We start from the raw sequence: 21,253 nt of genomic DNA, 5'->3' as shown, positions 1-21,253 counted from the left end.
ATCACCCATAAAATTTCAAAAATTCATTATTTCAATTATTTTATTCATTTATTTATAATCCATTAAAACAGATGCATGTATACATTTGTCAATTCTTGTTACAAAAAGATATTCACTGAATAATATAACAACAGTGAAAATCAAGTGAACATTTCATAAAATGAGCATGAACAGAATTATAAAATACATATATATATAATGAATTAATGGATGAATCCGTTCAATCAATTGAATGCTTTGTGGCGACCCTCTTTTCTAAAGTCGCCCCAAGATCTGCGACAAGCAATATTCTTAAAAGTTTAGAAAATCAATATTCTTTATAAGAATCACTCTGTAGGCTTATATTGTCCATATACTCCAAAGTCAAATACCACAATATTGCTGCAGTATTGGAATATTCTGAGGTGTACATAAATGTTAGTTTTGGAAAATGCTTGCCAAAGTGCACTTATTACCATAATATTGCAGTATTGGTATGATATGATGAGGAGGATAGTATTGTCATGTAGTCTCGCTATCATCATACTTTCATCCATCACAGCTTGCAGACAAAGATAGCCAAGACAAGATACTGGCCGGTGGAGATCATGAGAATGCCTATGCCTTCAGCTGCTAAAACAAAAGGAAAAGTAAGTATTAAGTCAATCAAAACATAAAATACGTCAGAGTAACTGAAAATCAGCAAAAGGCATTGAGTAAAGTCATCATGGTGTAATGTTTCTGTCTCTTGTCTGTTAACAGAGGCTTGTGGTTTTGAATCCTACTCCAGTCATTGATTTCCTTTAGGAAGGGATTTATAGTATTTCATGAATGTCATGAAATTGAACATATTTTAAGTGAACTGAGTGCCAAATAGACAAAATGGTTATCAGATAATTTGCAGCTTTTTGGTTTTCCCCTATTTCTCTTAATTCCACATACATATACTTTCGTGGTATGTCATTACTTTAAGTTTGTATAGTTTTTGTTTGAATGTATTTATTTTTGGTTTTTTACTATAAGAAATAAAATTAATTAGTCAATCAATCCATAAATCAATAACATGGTTGGAAGCGAAACAGGCCTTGATATATATGATTTGAGAGAATTTCAAGTGGTGTGTCATCATCATATAGATCTGACTCATTACAGATGAGTTTTACAATTGTACAGTCATAACCAAAATAAGATACCTCACCCATGAACTTTATTTTGTGATAAACACAGTTCCAAATAAGAAATGTAATTTTTCACCATCTTTTTATTTGAATGCTATTTGTCAGATATTATTTCTTCTTTGTGTTTGCTAGGAGGAAGAAAATCCTATATTTTTTCATGGAGTGGCTTTCATTAACATGGCTCCACTGCTTTATCCTGGAGGTAAGAGAAATATCTTACTTTGTTTGGTAATTGTAGTACAGCCAAACTTGATTTAAGCTCCACCTGTCTATATAGACCACAAATTTGGTTTCCCTTGAATAGTTTCCCCCCATTGAAACATGTATTAAAGGAACTTAATTTTGAAGATCACATGCTTACGAAGACTAATTTTCTTGTTTGCCATGGATGGTCTTCTTGACAGTGCTTAGGGAAAGTTTTAAGAGTGAAAGAGATCAGAATGCAGATGGCACACATGAATGTCTATTGCTGCAATAATTGAACACATTTATCTTATCATAAATTCCAGCTTGCATAATAATCACAAATTAGTTAGTGTCAAATGATTCTGATAGAAAATGAGTTAGATTCAAAATCAGTAACAATCAAAATTAGAAGGGCATTCTGCAGGTATATTAGTCTTCATCCAAGCAACAATGATACATATATGCTTATCTCTATCATTGATCTTCAGCATTTTTATGTTCAGCCTAAATTTTATCTTTTCGCAACATTTAGCATACTATGTTAGGACTTAATAGATCCAGATCTACTATGAAATGGTAGCAAAAGGCTCTTTGCCATATTGTTTTTGGCACATTGGAAACTTCCTAAACCGTTTTATTATAAAAGTATTTTTGTTTCTTAATTAGCTTATTTAGTTTATAGACCATCTATCCTGTAGGCGCTTCAGAATACTTTTTGTGTGTGTTGAACAAGTATAACCAATTTACAATATTAAAGCCACTTCCTATTCCTACCCACTGAAACATTTTTTTTTTGTTCTTTCGCATCCACTTTCTCTTGTTTGTCTGTTTGTAATAATTTGATTTCATCAACAGTCAAAAAGATTCGTGGAGCATACAGAGTTCATGCTTTTACTGAGCAAGAAGTCATGGAAAAGGTGAGTTTTATTGCATATCAGGAGACAGAAATTTCAATCCATAAGACATGGAAATACATAGAGTCCCCAAATTACTTGAAATTGCATGAGAAATACATTTTTGCAATGAATAATAATTACTATTGCAATACTGTCTTGCAAAATGCAATATGATATAACATTAATCAAAATGAAACATTTTAGCCTGATTAAGCCAGTTTAGTCTATGACATGCTTTGACATTGCAAAATTGCAAAAGATGCCTTGTATATCATTTCTCATCTACTTCAAATCTTTCTGCTTTATGATGTAAGTGGAGATAAAAAAATTGAAATAATGTAACTTCATAATTTTTAGTAATACTTCATAATTTTTAGTAAATTTTTGTTGCCTTCATTTACCATCTGAATTTCATATTTTGTTCTATCTGGTTAAATGGTGTTTAACTAGATTGGTATTAGGCACTTGATAATATGTATGTTACTGATGTAGAAACACATTATATCATTGAAAATTGTACAAATTTTACTCAATAACTTGGTGCCAGATGAGGACCACATCGTCGATATGGTGTATGGACTTTATACCAGTACTTCATGACTTTCTTTTTCTGTTGGAGATGCCATGTGAATATATTTTGGCTTCCCTCGAGATTTGTTTCATTCATGTATTGTTTCATACTCTGATCATGTTTGTCTTGGAACTGGTTTAAACCAGTTTCAGAGAACAGAATTGGGTCACAAGTTCAACAGCTGGCTTTGATTGACAGGTTGTACATTACGCTTGCATACCACTGATGTGAAATTTACATACAGGATGTGGAACAACAGTAATGTAATGTAGATTACAGGAAGGATGAAATCTACCACCAAGTGATGTCAAAATTTGTAAACAAGAAGGAATGTGTCATTTACAATATATTTATCTGGGACCTGTTTCATTAAGACTTGCTATAATAACAGATGTACAGTTTCTATAATGAGTTTACTATCAGCCAATCAAATGATTTGGGTATCTTTAAACTGTTATTGCATAGTATTATGAAATTGTCCCTTGGTGATAATACAATCTGTTGTGGTTATTTGACTCTGTCAGAATTGTTGGTGCCAATTCTCTCATTTCTAGATTTTTGTTTAGTTTGTCTAAAGAAAAAAAAAGAAGCAAAAGTTATCATCATTTTTGGCTTTAACTATTTCACTGATGTTATCTTTTCACATTACACTTGTGATAGGAAGTTATATTCTGTTGGCCAAAGAGAGATGGGGAAAATTGGTGCCATGGCAAAACTATATTGTTTTAAAGTATAATAATGCATGATCAGAAATTGTTTTTATCATTTCCATAATCTAATATATGAAAAGAAATGTATATATGCACGATAATTGTTTGTTTTCATCTGTAGTGCAAGAGAAAAGGTGGCTTAGCTGATGAGGCTGCACGCATGGCAGCCAACATGCTGCGGAATGCATCTCCCTTTACCAGAGGAGGGAAAGGAGGAAAAGAAGAGAAAGGGGGTAAAGACAAGGAAAAAGAAAAGGATGCAGCTACCAAAAAGGTATGAATACAACTTTGAAATAAATAAAAAATGCTTGTATTCATTTTTTTAAAATAAAAATGAACTGCATCTACATGATTTGGCATAAATCCTTTATTTATTTCAAGGAACTACCAGTAACATTTTTGTTCTGTAAAAGAAGAGACAAAATTCTTTATGTTTATTTTTTACATAGATAAATGTGAATAGGAAGTGTTTTGTACATTTTATTTATGTATTTCTGTACAATATAGTACCTATCACAGGCAATTTTTGTCTTAGAGGGTCAATGCCTTTCTTCTTCCTATGTTATAGTTACTATACTTTCTAAAAATATGTAATTCATGTTGAATTGAAGAACTGAAATTGAGTTGTTGAGTAAAAGATGTTGAACAGACAAAAATGAAATTGTCTAAACATGAGATGAGTATTAGGTTATTTAGGCGTAAAGAACCTAAGGACAATCTTCAGGGTGATATACTATAAGTAGTTATATGTTTCTGTTGTCACTCTTTCTGGTGCTTAGCAATTGACCTGTATTACACATTCTATGGACCTTTTTCAGCAACCCTCCCAGATGATGAAGCTTGGTGCCCCTGGGACGGACGGGGCGGTAGACCCAGATGCCCCACCCCCACAGAACTTAGAGGGCATGCAATATGATGAGGCACGGAGCTACATCATTATAGAATTTGAGCTGGAGTCGCCTATCGTACCAAAGAGGGCCCCGGAAGAGTTAGCAAAGAGGTAAATATAACTCAGTGAGCGAAGTTGGCTTAGTCGGTTAAGTGTCTGCCCATCGAACCAAAGATCGTGGGTTTGAGTCCACCCCGGGCGGATGACTGAAGCCAATGCGTTGTGTGTAAACGTCTCTCCCCTGTTTAATAGATGCAGGCTATGTTACAGTGGAAAACACTCCGTTCCTCAGATAGGACGTTAAATGGAGGCCCCATTTAGAGGAGAGTCACCACCTTTGCACGTTAAGAACCCACTGCACTATTCGATTAAGAGTATGGGGAAACCCGGTGTAGTGGTCCACCTGCATTCCCCCAATTGGTTACATCGGGAGGAGAGACCTGCGGGTCACAGTTCTGTGTGCGTGCCCTTCTAGGCGACCCAGATTGGGCGACCCAAATGCGCCTTTGAATGTCTTTGACAGATACATGGCGCTATACAAATGCTGTGCATCATCATCATATGCACACATGTTTTGGCGTAATCAGCATTGAAATCTTAACCTAAGGTTACTTTTTTGAAATGTCATCATAACTTTGATAGTTTATGGATCTAACTCATGAAACTTGTACATAATGGTAATCAAGTATCACTAAACATCCCATGCGAGTTTCAGGTCACATGACCAAGGTCAGAGTCAATGAGCTTAGATTATGTTGGGGGAATCAAAACAAAATCTTAACTGAGGTTAATTTTTTTTTGAAATGTTAAAACTTTCCATGGATCTAGTTCATGAAACTTGTACATAAGTGTAATCAAGTATCGGTGAATATCCCTCATGAGTTTTGGGTCTTATGACTAAGGTCAAAGGTCATTTAAGTTCAATGAACTTTGGCCATCATAATTTGAAAGTTTATGGATATAGCTCATGAAATGCGGACATAGGGGTAATTAAGTATCACTGATCATCTTGCACAAGTCTTAGGTCAAATGATCAAGGTCAAATGTCATTTAGGGTCAATGAACGTAGCATTTTATTATCATATGAATGGTGTTTTTTTGTGAATAATTATTCTGTAGTTGTTTTCAAAGGCAACACTGCTGCTATGTTGAATCGCGTAATGCAGGTGAGACTGCCAGAGGCGCTCCACTTGTTTAATGAAATGGCCAGCTATAGCTCCCCTATTCTGTGATCAGGATGCTGATGTGTGGTGCCATCCAAGGACTTTCTGTTTACATTGTATTTTCTTATTTTAAACCCAAAAGAACTCTAAGCTCATATTTTGGCACTTCATTCCAAGTCATTAGTAAAGACATTACTAACTATGGGAACACCTTTATGAAACACTTCTTTGTATAATTGTCCTCATTCCCACAGAGTTGCTGAGCTTGTTCCACCCAGACCTCTCTTTCCAAGGAGGACCAACGGAGCACAGAAAGCAGTAGAAGACTTCCATCATCAGGTAGCAAGCATCAGCAAACTTGTCCTGGAAGAATTCAGGTATGTTTAGAGGTTGATGCACAGGTGTGTGTATGTGTGTGTCTGAGCGCTCATATATTTGTAGTTTATCAGACACAAAGGTCTATATTATTGTCCAGAGTTACATGTCTGCAATATAATACCCATTTCTCTTGCTGCAGTGTACCGAGGAATAGATGGTATGTAGTTAGATGGTGCTGTATAAATATCTATTATTATTATCGTAGTTGATTTTGGAGGATGTTTTGTGTGAAAAGTGCACTAAAATGTTGCAGGAAACTAGATTGAAATCAATTGCAAATTTTGAATGCAAATATTGATGATTGATGGATCATTTTCTACTGCAGCCAATAAAATGATTATATTCCTTTTTTAGAAAAACATAATATTTAACAAATGGCCTCTTTGTATGTGATTTTTTATTTATTTATAAAAGTGTACTTTATGTGCTGATTCACTGTCTCAATTCATATCATATTGTGATATTCTTGCTGTTTGATTGTTGGTTATAGTTTACCGCATTGATTTTACAACCCAATTACGGATTTTTAATTCTGTTTAATTTTGTAGGGGATTGTTTGGAGATCTTGGTGATTTGAGTAAGAGCAGTGGTGCAGCACAGGAGGAAAGAAGAAGAAAACTAATCTATGAGCTCAATACTACTGGAAAATACTTTGCCTTCAAGGAACAACTGAAGGTGAGCTTATCAGTGCCCCTTCGAATACAACTCAAAAACAAAAATGTTGATTATGACTGGCCATTGAGTACTGTTAACACTGTAGTTACCATTGATTTTTGCATCATTTTTTGGTATATTTATTGAAAAAAACAAAACAAATAAATTTACTCTGGAAATTTCGCAGGTACTATTTATTGTATAACATTACTGCCAAGAAATGCTCAACATATCTTCATGGATTATTTTTTCCTTAGGAGCATTTCATAAGGACAGTTCTTTTAATAATGATGTGCACTTTGTATGTAGTTTGATGAAAATGAGCTTATAATTATGCATGGTATGTTACAATTTAACATGATATTTTATTTTATTTGGTATTATATTTCATTTCAGCATTCTGTTGTAAAGATAGTAAGAGAAAAGTACCTGAAGACAAGCACATTTGATGACAAAGAAGAATTACAGGCGAGTATCAAAATACCTGAAATTATATATGTATTTATTACTTTTTGTGGACTGCATTATTTTTGATTTCATATATTCCAGAAATCAAATAATGGAGGGATGTCATTTAATAGGCTAAAATTGGTATTCCTACTTTATTAACATTTTTTTTTTGTGGGGAGGGGGGGGGGGCACAGGATCTTTTTCTACTTTATAAATCATTTGTAGGTACTACTAGTTTATAAGGGCATTTTGGGAAAAATTGAATTACATATATAATCTGAGATACTTTACAAAGAAAGTGTCGTTTTACTGTGGCTGTGCTGTATGGAGGGGGGGCACCTTTTATGCCCCCCGTAGATGAAGCCGGAAGGGGCATTAAGCGTTGCCCCCGTCCATCCGTTCGTCCCCCCTCTTGGTTCCCGCGCAATAACTCAAAAAATTTTGGTGTGTAGGTAGATGACACCAAAATACAGGCTAAGTTTGAATTCAGAGTCCACAGGTCAAAGGTCACAGCTCATTAAATATGTGAGTTGGTTTCCGCATGATAACTTATGAAATGTTCAACAGATTAAAAAAGATTGGGGTGTGTTGGTAGATGACACCAAAATACAGGCTAAGTTCGAATTCAGAGTCCACAGGTCAAAGGTCACAGCTCATTATATATGCGAGTTGGTTCAAAGGTCTAAATTTGTTCTTATATATATGCATATTGGTTTCTGCACAATATTAAGTTCAATCATATTGAATGAATTTCTGATCGCATTGAGCGGGGGCATCTGTGTCCTTTAGACACGTCAAATTTCTAGTTGTATGCTGCAAATATGTGACATGAATGTGACAAGAAACATCTTGGGATGGAATCTAGCCTTCTGTCTGAGTGGTTTTGAATTGTGTGGATATTAATTATTGACAGGGGGATTATTTGAAATCTGCAAAATATGATTTACGAATTGCAATAAATTTTGTGTAGAAAAAAATTGACTTTGGATATTCTTGCTTGAATGACCCATGTTAAAACCATGAGAGTGACAGATCTAGTCTATAGTGACTGAAATATTTGTTTATCTAACCATTCTCTCTTTCTTTATTAAATGCTATTCAGGCATTCCTTAGTGAGTTATACGTCTTCTTGGTCGACCAGATGCATGTTGGGATTGGTAAGGTGCTCTCGTTGGAAGATGAGACCCCTGTACCCGCCCCTCTCACAGACTCCGCCCAGCTCAAGCACTTTGCCAGAGAGGCCGAGGTCAATGAGAACTTCGAACTGGCATCAAAATACTACCAGGAGGTATACGGTTTGATATCGTATTGGGAATTGAATGCAATAAATTTGAAAGTGTTTGAAAAAAAAAATAGATTTGGTTATAAGTTTTGTCAATCACATGATACTCTGTTAGCTCCTTTAACAATAGTAAGAAGAAAAAAGGCATTAGATATCTTAATGGATGTGTATTATTACTTGGCCATTTTGGGGGTGAAATGCAAGAACTCATGAGAGGAGATCAAAGGTCACTTGTTTCAAACCTGAAGACAAGGAAATTTAGGAGAATTCAAGTTAAGTATTACAAAAAATAATGTTAGGAAATCAGATTAATATCCTATTATTTTCAAATAGCTTCATATCTACTGAAGATGTTTAAGCATGAAACGAAAGCAGGTTGCACAATTCATTCTTCATAAATTCAATAATTTTATTTTCTTCCCCACTTTATTTTTCAGCGCATTGCAAGGAATAGAAATGATGCTGATCATTGGTTTGACTATGGCTGCTTCTGTCTGTACATCAATGACATAGCAAAGGTATGCTTATCATTAACTTCTTACATAGAGGCCACTTCATTGCAAGAGTGCACCACCCAAAAATTCTTATCTGGAGTAAAGAATTCAATAATCCTCACAGTGAATCTCTTGCTATTATGATAGTCTGGATACGTAAATTTATACCTCTTTCATGAAACTATCAGAAAGATATTGTTGACAAAAGCCACAGCCTTTTGAACCTGAGTAAGGATACAGGAACTATATGAATAGCTTTCATCTTGAGCTGGTGTGTAAAGTGAATAGTGGTCTGTTGTTCTTCAATTGTATTATAAGTTGATATTATTCTACAGTTACCATAGCAACAGACACCTGTACTTCTCAGCCAATTCAAAAGCAAGGAAAGTTGTCAGTTCTGACAACAAATGCTGATGGAACATTGCCCCAAACTCTTGTTTTGTTTTATTTTTGTAAAATTTCTGATCAATCTTCTAGGCGGAGGAGTGCTTTAAGGAGACCATCTCTATTAACCAGCAACATCTGTATGGTCTTTTGCTCTATGGGGTAGTGTGTGCTATGGAGGAAGGTAATGAAGCAGCTGAGACATTCTTTGAAGCTGCTACCTGTGTTGATCCCTCAAGCATCTTAGCTTGGACTATGTTAGGTGAGATATGAAGTCATTTTGGGGCAATGGGACACAAAGCTTAGAGACTCATTGCAGGTTTAGTATTTAATATTGATTGTATTGATAATCATTTACAATCAGTTATACAAATGGACTGTATGATCAATTGTCAAGCTTAGTTTAACAGGGCCCTTGTCAATGTTCTGCATAAATGTTTTTTATAGTGTTTGGTATATACTGAATGAATCATGAGAAACAGTGTATTGCATTAGCATGATAAGTTAGTGATAATCACATACCCAAGTATGTTATGTTTTACAGCCCTATTTGCATTGTTCTGTTCCTTGGGGTTAAGTCAGATTAGCAATTAGCAATATTCTAATCTTTTCAAGTTGGAATATGATTTTTGTAGATTTTATTTGTAAAATTTGACGAGGGTTATAGAAAATTCAGGCATACTCTGTTGGAACACGGGAAATTTGGGTATGATATCTGATTAAACACAAGATCATGTTCCAGTATTATTAATAAGTAGCTCTCTGAAACATCACTCTGTATCCTCACTCCTCCCAGGTCTCTACTATGATGGTACTGACTGTGATATCCAGGCAGAGTATGCCTTGATGGAGGCTCGACGTCTCAATGTGGCTCATGCCGCTGCCAAGCAGAAGGAGTGCAAGGCTGTTGCTGCTGCCGCCGCTGCTGCTGCTGCCGCTTCTGCACCAGACAATGTTATAGAGGAAGAAGAGGAGGAGGTAGCCGCACCCCCTGGGGTGGGAGAGGACCAGCAGTCAGGTGTGATGGGCCAAGAGAATGGGGAAGGTGATGGATCCAAGAATGGAGAAGATATGTCCAGTGAAAAAGGTAGGAACTTATTCTTTGAATGCCCTCATTGCCTTAAGGTAGCTTGGATAGTGGTATTTGTTTTTATTGCTGCTTGTTGTGGAAGTGGTACTGGTGGCGGTGATGATGGTGATGGTTCTGTTACAATTGTACTTGATGACATCTGTGGTGTTTATTAGTGGTGAATTTACTGGGGATGATGGTGGTATGTTTATGATAGCACTGGTTTTATTCTTCTTGGATGGTAACACTGATGGTGCCATTTGTTGTGTGCTATTTTGGTGTAGAAGATTTTGTAGTTGATTTTAGGTGATTGATGGTTGAAACAATGGTAGTGTTGTCTTTTCTTCTAGTTGTAGCAGTGGAGTTGCTGGTGGTAGTCATATTTTGTTGGTGGTGGTTGCACCAGTGATAGTGTTTGTTTCATTGTATGATGTGTTAGTGGTTGACTTGTAGTAGTGGTGATGTTAATATTTGTGCTTGCTGTTTATTGTTATATTGCACATTGATGTTTGTGAACACAGGAAGCAGTGTCCCAACATTCAATAAAATCCCTGCTACCCCAACTGAACTTTCTAAGAGTCAGGCCAAATCACCAGCGGTCAAGCCTGCTCCTCCGGCCGCTGCCCAGGTCAAGAAGAGGATGTCCATTTCATCAAAAGGTAAATCCTCTTCTCTGAAAATGCTAGAAAAATACCAGTCTTACTTGAGTGGATTGATTTTTCAAATACATGTATATGAAGTTTACTTTCCTTTGACCTATATGAGTTTCAAATATCTCAGTTGCATTATTTGAACTGTGTATTGTACAGGCTCGCTTTTTGCAATATGTTTTACTATTGCATCACCTGGATAACGGTTTAACAGGGAAATGAAAATGAAAAGAATATTACAATCAAACACATATGAATACCAATGATGCATTGGTATAGGAGTTGTTAGGCAATCAACAATGATTCGATGATCTTTTACATAAAACTCACAACTGCCAGATTTTTTTTTCTTCCTGTCAATTTTTTTTTTCTGTTGGCATGTTTAAGCTCTTAAAATATCCCACTAATTATATTCATATTGACTCAGTGATTTTGAAAAAGTTCATTGTGCTCTTGAGTTTAAAATTAGGAATCTTTAAAATCTGATTCAGAAAATCATTTTCAACATCGCTTCAGTTAAATACTTCACACAGATTTTTTTATTTTTTATCTTTTCTTTTCCATTGCTGTATAATGTTCTCTTGCCTTTTCAGGTGGCGATGTTTTTTCTTTGAGACTTGGGCATTGGCATTTTGCTTTTAATTCATATTTTGCTTAATAGATGACTCTCTTTTTAATGTTTTGCGTGTGTATTTCTGTTAATTTTGTTTGATTTCATTTACTTGTTTAGACTCATTTCAGTCTGTTAATCAAACTGGCCAGAAAGGTAACTTGTTATATTGTTTGCTCTGATGATTATAATGAAGCAAAGATCATTAACATGTATTTGAAGTAACATAAAAAGATTGTGTGTGCTGCATATTAACAACTGCTAAATATCATATAAATGAAATGGAAATAACCAAGCTATATAAATCCTTCCCGTTGGCAAGTTGATGTTAATGAAAGCAGAACGTATGGAGAAACTAAGTTTGGTGAAAATCCATCACAGATTAACGGAATTACACATTTTTTTAATTTGAAATTTGCAATTTACATATCAACATCTCCCCCATATGTCATGTAACGTGAATTCCATTAAGAGTGCCTTTTACTCAAGAAAATGGAATTGTTTTACCTGTGCATTTTTATCAGAATGAAAATATATACATGCAATCAGTCATTATAAAACACCCTTAAAATGGTAATTTACAGAATTTATTTTTCATGAAACATGTGGAAACTGGTCATTTAAGACATCAAACATTTGAAGATAAAATAATTTTTACATTCTAACCAAACCCTCATTGATATGTTTCTCTCATGTTCTTGCTCTCAATTAAGCCAACCTGATGCCAGGGTAGACTTCCCCTTTAAATCTACATATAAAGGAGTCTATTGAAAATATCATGGTGTCATTACATTCACCATTGGAGTAATTAATGAAAATGTTTTTTGGCAGTAGATGTTACTGACATTTGGTAGAAGCGAATGAAATCTGTGCATCTGATTGACAGAGAGCAAATTTGTCAGTGGAAAATCACTGATTAGATGTCATAATTGTCATAAATGACACAAACACTGTCCAGAAAAGAGGCTTCCATTAAACTAACTGACATATGCAGTAAGCCAATTAAAGCTATTATGTGGTTGCAATCATTTGGTATAAAGAATGCATGATTGCTGCCAAAAAATTTCTTCTTAAAGAGGAATAATATGTAGAAATAAATTATGGAGCTATTCTCACATATGTAAATTCAAAATTTGGTTTTCTTTCAGCTAAACCTTTATTGATGTATGTAAAACAAAAAGGAGAGAAAAAGTCTTTCTGAAGTTTTTCCAATCAATTTCAGATGTTCCATTTGTGTTTAATTACCAGGAACCAAAAGGATTCATTAAGATTTGTATTTTATTGAACTAACTATAACCAAACTTTTGATTCCTAATGCCTGCAAATGTAAATTCTGATGTATTACATGCAAAGTTTAATTATACTCAAGGGGAATATTTTGTTTATTAAAGAATGTATTTTGTAGTTGTCATTTTTTTTTCAGAGGAATAAATCACACAATGGGATGCAATTTGGGATACTTACTTAATATTTGAGTTATATCTATTGCTTTCCTTCATCCCACATATATTTTAGAATAATCCCCTCTTGTATCTTGCCAGCTAGCAAAAAATATAATAGTATAATTTCCCTTAAAACACACATAATTTTTCTGGGTAGAAAACCAGAAACGAAAACAATAAATAGCATCATCTTAGAACAAGAAAGAAAAAGGAGGCTAGCAATTGATTGTGTAAAATTGCTTGAAATTGTAGTAAAATGGAGAAAAGGTGTTATTTGGTGACTTTAGGCTTTTTTTTCATCTAAAACTGCTCTCTGGTGATTTTTAAAAAACACTTCTGTAAGAATGATACAAGTTATAATTTAAGCATTATAAAAGAAAAGCAGTACATGAATTGTAAAATGAATTTGAAATCACTATCATGTACATTTTTGCTATTTAAACTATCATTACCTCCACACTCTTTTCACCCCACAATCCCCCTCACCCTCCCTGCTCCATGTCCCATCAACAATATGATTACCCCACACCAAACCACAATCCTACTATTAACATGGATTTATTTTCCCTATCATTGGAAGTGTGTTTATTAATCAAACACTGTGTGAAGTTTCTAATGATTATGTTAAATTCAAAGATTTATAACTAAATAGAGTTCTATTCCATTAACAATATAAGAATTTTAGGCAAACATGTATTCTGTTGTCTTAATAAGTGATGAAGAAAGATTGTGGGTATAGATTCTTTTTATAACAAGAGCATTTCAATGGCTGGTAATGATGTAATATATCATACTCCAAAGTCAAAGAAAAATAACTTTGATGTTTGAAGACAAGAAAAATAACGGTAGTCAAAGGTTTGAGCAGTTGTATTATTCATGGATTATGAATAAAGAAACATATAGCTCTAACATTTCTTATGTTTATGCACCATTTTCATGATGCATTATCTGATATGTGTAAATTCACTTTAAAGTTCATTGATTTGTGATTTTTTAATATATTTTATATTTATTCTATAATTTATTATTAGGGATTGATGCAACATCCACAGGGACCACATTATGATTTTTTTGGAGAGGAAAAATATGTACATCATGTGTGTGGAATTTGCAATAATTATTATCTATTTTACATACATGTTACAGAGGGTGTTTCTCAAAATTCAATTTGAAATCAGTTCAAAGATTAATGACCCCGCCCCTCCCAAAATCAAATGTTTGTCTTTATCTTGCCCATCTTACTTTAAAATAATTTAAATTATTTAAAAGCTGCTTTTTGGGGGTTTTGCAATCAATATCTTTGAAATGCAAACTCTTGTAAATATATATATAAATATATATATAAATATATATATATTTTTTCATTCAGTGATATATACCATTGGTGATTGAGATACTAACTTTATCCATTTCATAATTTCAGATTACCACTTTTCAAATCATCTTATATGATGATGTGATGCTTGAGCAAGTATCAAAGATAAATTATAATTATCTCTTGACAACCTGCAATCATGTGCAATCAATTTTGTTCTTATCTTTACCATTGCCATATCAAATCCCACAAAACCTAATCCATTTATTTGTGAATGAATATATATATAGTCCATCCCCATCGTCATAATCATCATCATCGTCGTCGTACTCTCTTAGGTCCAGAGCAGGTCAAACGGACAACCAGTGCTACCAGTCAGAGAGCAGGCAGCGTCAAGGGGGTCAGTCGGCCAGGCTCTGCGATTGCCGAACCACAACAGGAGGGGGAAGAAGAGGGTGGGGCCACTCAGAAGGAAAGTCCTCCTGTCCCAGAGACCACAATCTTTATGATTGCTGTGGAGTTCCTACTGGAGGTTAAAGGCATGCAGGTAAGACAATTTTGCAGTTCGAGCTGTACTTTTCCTTTTATATTACCTTCTGTTATTTTATTATATTTTTTAAGGATCTCACATTTATCTATTATACATGCCAACTTTACATTGTAGAAGTTGACAAGACGTTTCTTGTAGAGTACTTACTAGGAGATAAAAGCATGCAGGAAGGAGAAAATTAGGCAATTCAAGATCTAATTTTAATTTTTTTTTAAATTCCTTTTCCTTCAATTTATTTAGATTAATATAATCAAAATTGTTTAGCAAACCTAAAGTTGCCTGTTATTGTCAAGTATTCATTCAATTTGTCTTCTCATCATGTAGTTCTGTGAACGTGCCCTGGCCCATGAATTGTTAGACCCAATGGGAGGACCAACCACAGCCTATCATGTAGCCCTAGCTAGACTCAAACTACAGAAGAAAGCCTTAGAAGAAGCCAATGAGAGTCTCAACCAAGCACTGGTACTAAACTATCAGGTAAGATTTAAGTTTCTTTCATTTGAATTTGGATTATGTAAATTGAAAATGATGATAAAAGCAATAGATCACATCTAGAATGCACCTCATAGTTGGTATCTATTCACAGAAATCTCACTCATATTTCATTTCAATTTCTCTTTTATATCACTAAAGAAAAAAATCACACGTACTGTACTCATGATTATTGCCTAAAGTGTCCCTCCTTCAATACTAACAAAAAATGATATCCAAATCCTTAAAATGGCAATGCAATAAAATTTGCCAATTTCGAATTTTTAAAAGACTCTATCTTTATCTTTTTCTGCATATTCATTCCTTGAAACGAGTGTGCACCAGGAAAGCATTTGGGCTAGAGCAAATGATAATTAATGACTTGAGCACTCTTCAGAGTGGATACAAGCACTTTATTATTTGTATTTTCATTTATAATTGTTATTTATTATAATTAACGATCAAAGAAAAAGGTAACAAAATAATAAAAAGAATACTAATTCACACGATTTTAATAATAAATCCGATACATTTAAGTTTGCAAATAATCTCATTATCCTGAATGAATTAAACTAAACCTTGTTGCTGACAAACTTTCCTTTCCTTTTCTGGTCCAGGACCCTGATGCCTGGTCTATCTTGGGCCATCTTCGTTACCTTCAAGGTAACTTTGAGGAGGCCAAGGATTGCTATGAGAGGACCTTGTCTTTTGTTGCTGATGCCAGGGAGATGCATGCCATTTACCTTCGTCTGGCTTCCATTTATCTCCAAGATGGACAGGTAATTATCCCATCTTCTTATTTTGATATTTGATTTAATTAATTATTTACTTTGAAATGTGGTATCGTTCTATTGGTATCTTTATCCTCTTAAAAAGATTTACTATATTTCAGTTCTGATAAAGCAGCTCTCCATTTAATCATAATAACTTATAGTCAACTAGATTTTGTTCCATGAGGAGACAAGTCATATTATATATTATTGAGAATTTTTTTTTAATGTTTGAAATTTTATGTTATCAAATATGAAATTAACAGTGTTTGTGTAACATCGGTTTCTCTTCATTTGCATACTGCCCATGTTGTGCACATCCCTGCAACCCTGTTTTTTGTCTCGCCTGCATAGCAGAGCGAGACTATAGGCGCCGCTTTTCCGACGGCGACGGCGGCGTCAACATCAAATCTTAACCTAAGGTTAAGTTTTTGAAATGACATCATAACTTAGAAAGTATATAAACCTAGTCAATGAAACTTGGACATAAGGTTAATCAAGTATTAGTGAACATTCTGCCTGAGTTTCAGGTCACGTGACCAAGGTCAAAGGTCATTTAGGGTCAATGAACTTTGGCCAAGTTGGGGGTACATGTATTTGTTGAATTACCATCATAACTTTGAAAATTCATGGATCTAGTCCATGAAATTTGGACATTAGGTTAATCAAGTACAACTGAATATCCTGTGCGAGTTTCAGGTCACATGATCATGGTCAATGGTCATTTAAGGTCAATGAACTTTGGCCGTGTTGGGGGTATTTGTTAAATTACCATCCTAACTCTGACAGTTTATGGATCTAGTTCATAAAACTTGGACATAAGAGTAATCAAGTATCACTGAACATCCTGTACAAGTTTCAGGTCACATGACCATGGTCAAAGGTCATTAAAGGTCAATGAACTTTGGCCGTGTTGGGGGTATTTGTTGAATTACCATCCTAACTCTGAAAGTTTATGAATCTAGTTCATAAAACTTGGGATATAAGAGTAATCAAGCATCACTGAACATCCCCTGTGAGTTTCAGGTCACAAAACCAAGTCAAAGGTCAGTTAAGTTCAATAAAACTTAGGCCATGTTGGGGTAATTGTTGAATTGCCATCATAACTTTGAAAGTTTATGGATAGAGTGAATGAAATGTGGACATGGGTGTAGTTGACAGTCTTAAGTCTCCATTCAAATGTCATTTATGGTCAATGAACGTGGTATTATGTCATTATATGAATGGTGTTTTTGTGAATGATTATTTTATAGTAGTTTCAAAGTTAGCACTGCTGCTATATTAAATTGCGTAATGCAGGCGAGACTGCCAGAGGCGTTCCACTTGTTTTGGTTTTTTTAACTGAAACTTTTTTATGAGATTTTATTGTTACATGTATGCCTGTTTGATGTTCTTTATATATTAAAATCAACTTGTTTTTAAGAATGCTCTTAGCCTTTAGGCGTTTTATCGGCTGTCTTCCAGGCTCCTTAACACAAAGTTAAGAAATTGGTCAAAGCAATGATTTTTAAGATTAATTACATTTATCATTTTGTGCAATCGATTGTACAAATGAACTTTACAGTCAATTACTAAGCTTTATGGTATGGGGTCCTGGATGTCTACAAGATCTTATTTTTGTTTCACTATATAGAAGCAGCATGAAGACAACATAATCATGATTTATTTGTTTTATTTTTCAGTATGATAAATCCAAGACAATATTCCTGCTTGCCTGTAAGAACTCTCCATCTTGCATTTCATGGCTTGGTGTAGGCATTGCATGCTTCAGGGTAAGTACACATGACACCTGTTTCATAGACCTGGGGGATATTTCATAAAAACTTGAGCATGACTTAGAGTTACACTTTAATTCACAGTAGCTTGCATCACCGCATTGGTCAAATCATGCAAAGAGAATGTACGCTTCTGCATATTACTCAATAAGACTGAGTGTTACATATAATGTGTGTGTCAGCATTTAAGTCACATTTAACTCTTTGTGGAATATCCCCCCCCCCCCTTCATTAAAGTATGCATATCTTTGCAAACGACTAGGATATGAATTTGAAATGCGAGGCCAAGTATTTTCCCCACATTCTTATTAATTTTACTATATTTCAAATGATTTTAAAGAAATTTCTTGAAAATGTAGTTTTGCAGTGAAAATGTTCATCAAATCTCCATATCTCAAAATATTCTTATACTTTAAAAATCCTTGAGAGGAATATTCGTCTTGCCATTTTCCTCTTCATAAAGTTTGATAATGTTACTTTAAAAACAGTTAATGAAACTAATGAAACACAAATGAAATGTCCTAGACTACATGCTGTGCATTACTTGTCAGTATCAATAGAAATGCACCATGTGTGTATATATGACTTTAACTGCATTATGAGGAATGGTATCTATTCAGGATTGTCACCTGAAATAGCAACAAAACACAATATATGCAGAAAAAAACCCATTTTCTTTTAAGCTCTATTCTCTTAATCTTGTAATTTTCCTACTAAAGATGGGAGGATTGTAGACATTTTGGCATAGACAATGTAATTTTCTTATGTAAGAAATGAAGTGCTTATCTTAAGATTACCTTTCAATAATCCTTGTTAAAATCAAGAGGTGTTGGCCAAATATAGCAGGGTTTGGGTTGTCGTGGTAATGGTCTAATACAATCCAATCAGGTAATTTTCAGAGCACCACTATATAGCTGCCTTTTCAGGGGCACAAATGAGACTGAAAAACCATCTAAAATTGTCGGTAGTGGTGATCAGGGACCCATTTAAAAAAGATTTGCAATCAAATGCAAAATACAATTCTGAAAGTCAAACACAACTTGATTTTCAACCAGGGTGCATTTGAGACTCGCTCTTGACTGTTTGAGTAGTTTTAATCGAAACTCTTTCTGTGAAAAATTCCCCGAAATGAGACCAACTTTCATTAAATAAAATGACTGGAAACCATGCAACTGAATAAGCCAATATTCTGTTGTACGTATACTATGACTATAATTCACTGATTCAGCATAGTTATAAGTTGTAATTTTAACACTTTGTTGTTTTCATGTACAGCAATGGAAATATACAGAAGTAGAATTTTTGGATGATGTGGTACATGTTAGCTTAAAAGATATACAACCAGTTCTAAATTTCAACTGATACAGTATTGGTCACTCTGTTCCCCTTTTCGTCTGAAGCTTGGAGAACTGTCTGAAGCAGAAGATGCTCTCTGTGAGGCTAACATACTGAACAACAGCGACCCTGAGGTTTGGGGCTACCTGTCCCTGGTGTGCCTAAGGACCGGTCGACAGCAGGAGGCTGAGCAGGCCTACAAGTATTCCCTCAAGGTGGGACTGTCTGATGATGGGCTTCTGGAGGAAATCAACAAGACGCAGGAGGAAGTGGGGTTTGGTAATCCACAGTTCTGAGAAAAAACATGGAGTAACATTGGTTCTTTTCATGTCTAAGTTGGTTCTGGAGGGGGTTTCACAAAGTGAAAGAGTGATTTAAAGTCTTAAAAACAAATGATCTGATGGTAGTTAGCATTATCCTATTGATGAATATGCAGAAGTGCATCCCCTGTGTGTGATGCAACCATGACAATGTTGCCTTATGCTTGTATTCTATAAATATACACTTCTCCATTTTCAACCACAATTATGGAAAGCCAGCAATGCAAACTTCTAAAATGCATGTTTGTTCAAAATGTTTCCTTGATATGATATATGCTCATACATTCATCATCATCTTGACAATTCAGTGTGCTTCTCTTTGTTTACCAAACGACATTGTGCAAATTTCCTGTAGGAAAAATCATGACATCGATGGATTTCCATATGGTTGAAGTTGATCGGATCAATCACAACTCTTATAAGAGGGAACCCTGGTATCATTGAAACATATTCTCAAATGACCCATTAAATATCTTGTGATAATTGTGTTAATTGGTAAATGGGTGAGTCAGTGATATATGACGACACACATCAACAGGAAATCATTTTCAATGGCTTAATATGCTCTTAGCATTGGTGAACTTATTTTAACCTAACTCAAACCACACTTATAGAATGCTAGTGGCTTAATAATTCATAAAGTGCAGATTATTTATATCCTGCTGTGAGTATGAAGAGAATGAAAGTATGAATATAAAATGAATTTCATGAATTCTTAACTACTATTTCTGTCATTGATATTGAAGAAGAAAACTAGCATACCATACAAGTGTAGATTGGAATATGTTTTAGTTTGGAATTAAGCCTTGGTTGAATTATGAAAATGCCATGCATGAAGGTTTAATCTTGCAGGTTATTCCTAAAAAGCCTTGCCAAGTTAAGCTTCATCTTTCTACAGAATGGCACATTGTCTTTCACCATATTTAATTAAACATCCATAACACTTTGTCTTCTTTATATCTTCCTATTTGTTTTCAGTGTTTTCCCTTCCCCAATAATGCACTACTTTTTAGATTGTAAAAGCAATGGATACTTCATCCTTCTCTTGACATTGAAATATTTTTCAGATGTTCTATATTGAATTTTAAAGAAAAAGCAATCCATATATTATCGTCTACTTTATATTTCCGTCCAAGCCACCTCGTCTTCATGCAAACAGTTACTAGTAAATATACAAATTACTTGAGGTAACTTGTAAATAACTATTGTTATCTATTGTTTTATTATAATGTACATAATGTAAACATGTATGTATTAAGTATAATTACAATATTATTAAATGATTTATACATTAATGTAAGTAATGAATTTGCAAGTTTTAATAAATATATCTAAATGTCATATGTTGTTTATTATTATTGTTTTTCAATGTTCTCTGCATGAATTGTGTCAGCTGGGATAAGTTTGGATTGTTCTGTGCATTGATATTCCAGTATGTTGTAGAATGGATGCAAATATTGGCCAAAGTGAAAGCTTCTTAAAAAATGGTATTTGAGAGCTGGGATCAGAATTGATTTTTGAAGTTGTATCAGTATCTGTTTTATTGTCTGAAGAAAAAAGTTTATCCAATAATAAAGCCCCCCCCCCCCCCTCTCCCTCCAAATTGATATTTAACATAGGTAAATATCAATACAAACTTTAATTGATCTGCTGCATGAAAGCAATTGATGGATGGATGGATGGATCATGGAAGGATGGATTGATGGATGGGTGGGTGGGTGGATGGATTGAT

The 21,253-nt window shown here is 34.4% G+C and overlaps 1 protein-coding gene across 11 annotated transcripts in view; it reads left to right on the top strand.

Moving 5' to 3' along the window:
* Positions 1–20,862, top strand: part of LOC129264965 (cilia- and flagella-associated protein 70-like) — a 35,401-nt gene extending 14,539 nt beyond the window's left edge. For 3 of the 11 annotated variants that reach the window (XM_064101923.1, XM_064101925.1, XM_064101924.1), the window contains exons 9-27: positions 542–629; positions 1,290–1,359; positions 2,199–2,260; positions 3,642–3,794; positions 4,339–4,520; positions 5,827–5,949; positions 6,499–6,625; positions 7,001–7,072; positions 8,157–8,342; positions 8,774–8,854; positions 9,308–9,476; positions 10,011–10,301; positions 10,805–10,942; positions 11,664–11,699; positions 14,639–14,847; positions 15,175–15,327; positions 15,939–16,100; positions 17,774–17,863; positions 19,267–20,862. In XM_064101923.1, the coding sequence (XP_063957993.1) occupies positions 542–629; positions 1,290–1,359; positions 2,199–2,260; positions 3,642–3,794; positions 4,339–4,520; positions 5,827–5,949; positions 6,499–6,625; positions 7,001–7,072; positions 8,157–8,342; positions 8,774–8,854; positions 9,308–9,476; positions 10,011–10,301; positions 10,805–10,942; positions 11,664–11,699; positions 14,639–14,847; positions 15,175–15,327; positions 15,939–16,100; positions 17,774–17,863; positions 19,267–19,497 (2,623 nt within the window). In that variant the 3' untranslated portion in view covers positions 19,498–20,862. Of the gene's footprint in view, positions 1–541; positions 630–1,289; positions 1,360–2,198; positions 2,261–3,641; positions 3,795–4,338; positions 4,521–5,826; positions 5,950–6,498; positions 6,626–7,000; positions 7,073–8,156; positions 8,343–8,773; positions 8,855–9,307; positions 9,477–10,010; positions 10,302–10,804; positions 10,943–11,663; positions 11,700–14,590; positions 14,848–15,174; positions 15,328–15,938; positions 16,101–17,773; positions 17,864–19,266 lie in introns of all 11 variants that reach the window. The other 8 variants (XM_064101926.1, XM_064101927.1, XM_064101928.1 and 5 more) reach the window with 3 other exon arrangements.
* Positions 20,863–21,253: the final 391 nt, after the last annotated feature.

Source organism: Lytechinus pictus, chromosome 7 (assembly GCF_037042905.1).
Source record: "Lytechinus pictus isolate F3 Inbred chromosome 7, Lp3.0, whole genome shotgun sequence".
NCBI classification, from domain to species: Eukaryota; Metazoa; Echinodermata; class Echinoidea; order Temnopleuroida; family Toxopneustidae; genus Lytechinus; species Lytechinus pictus.
This window is presented reverse-complemented; position numbering and strand designations above follow the sequence as displayed.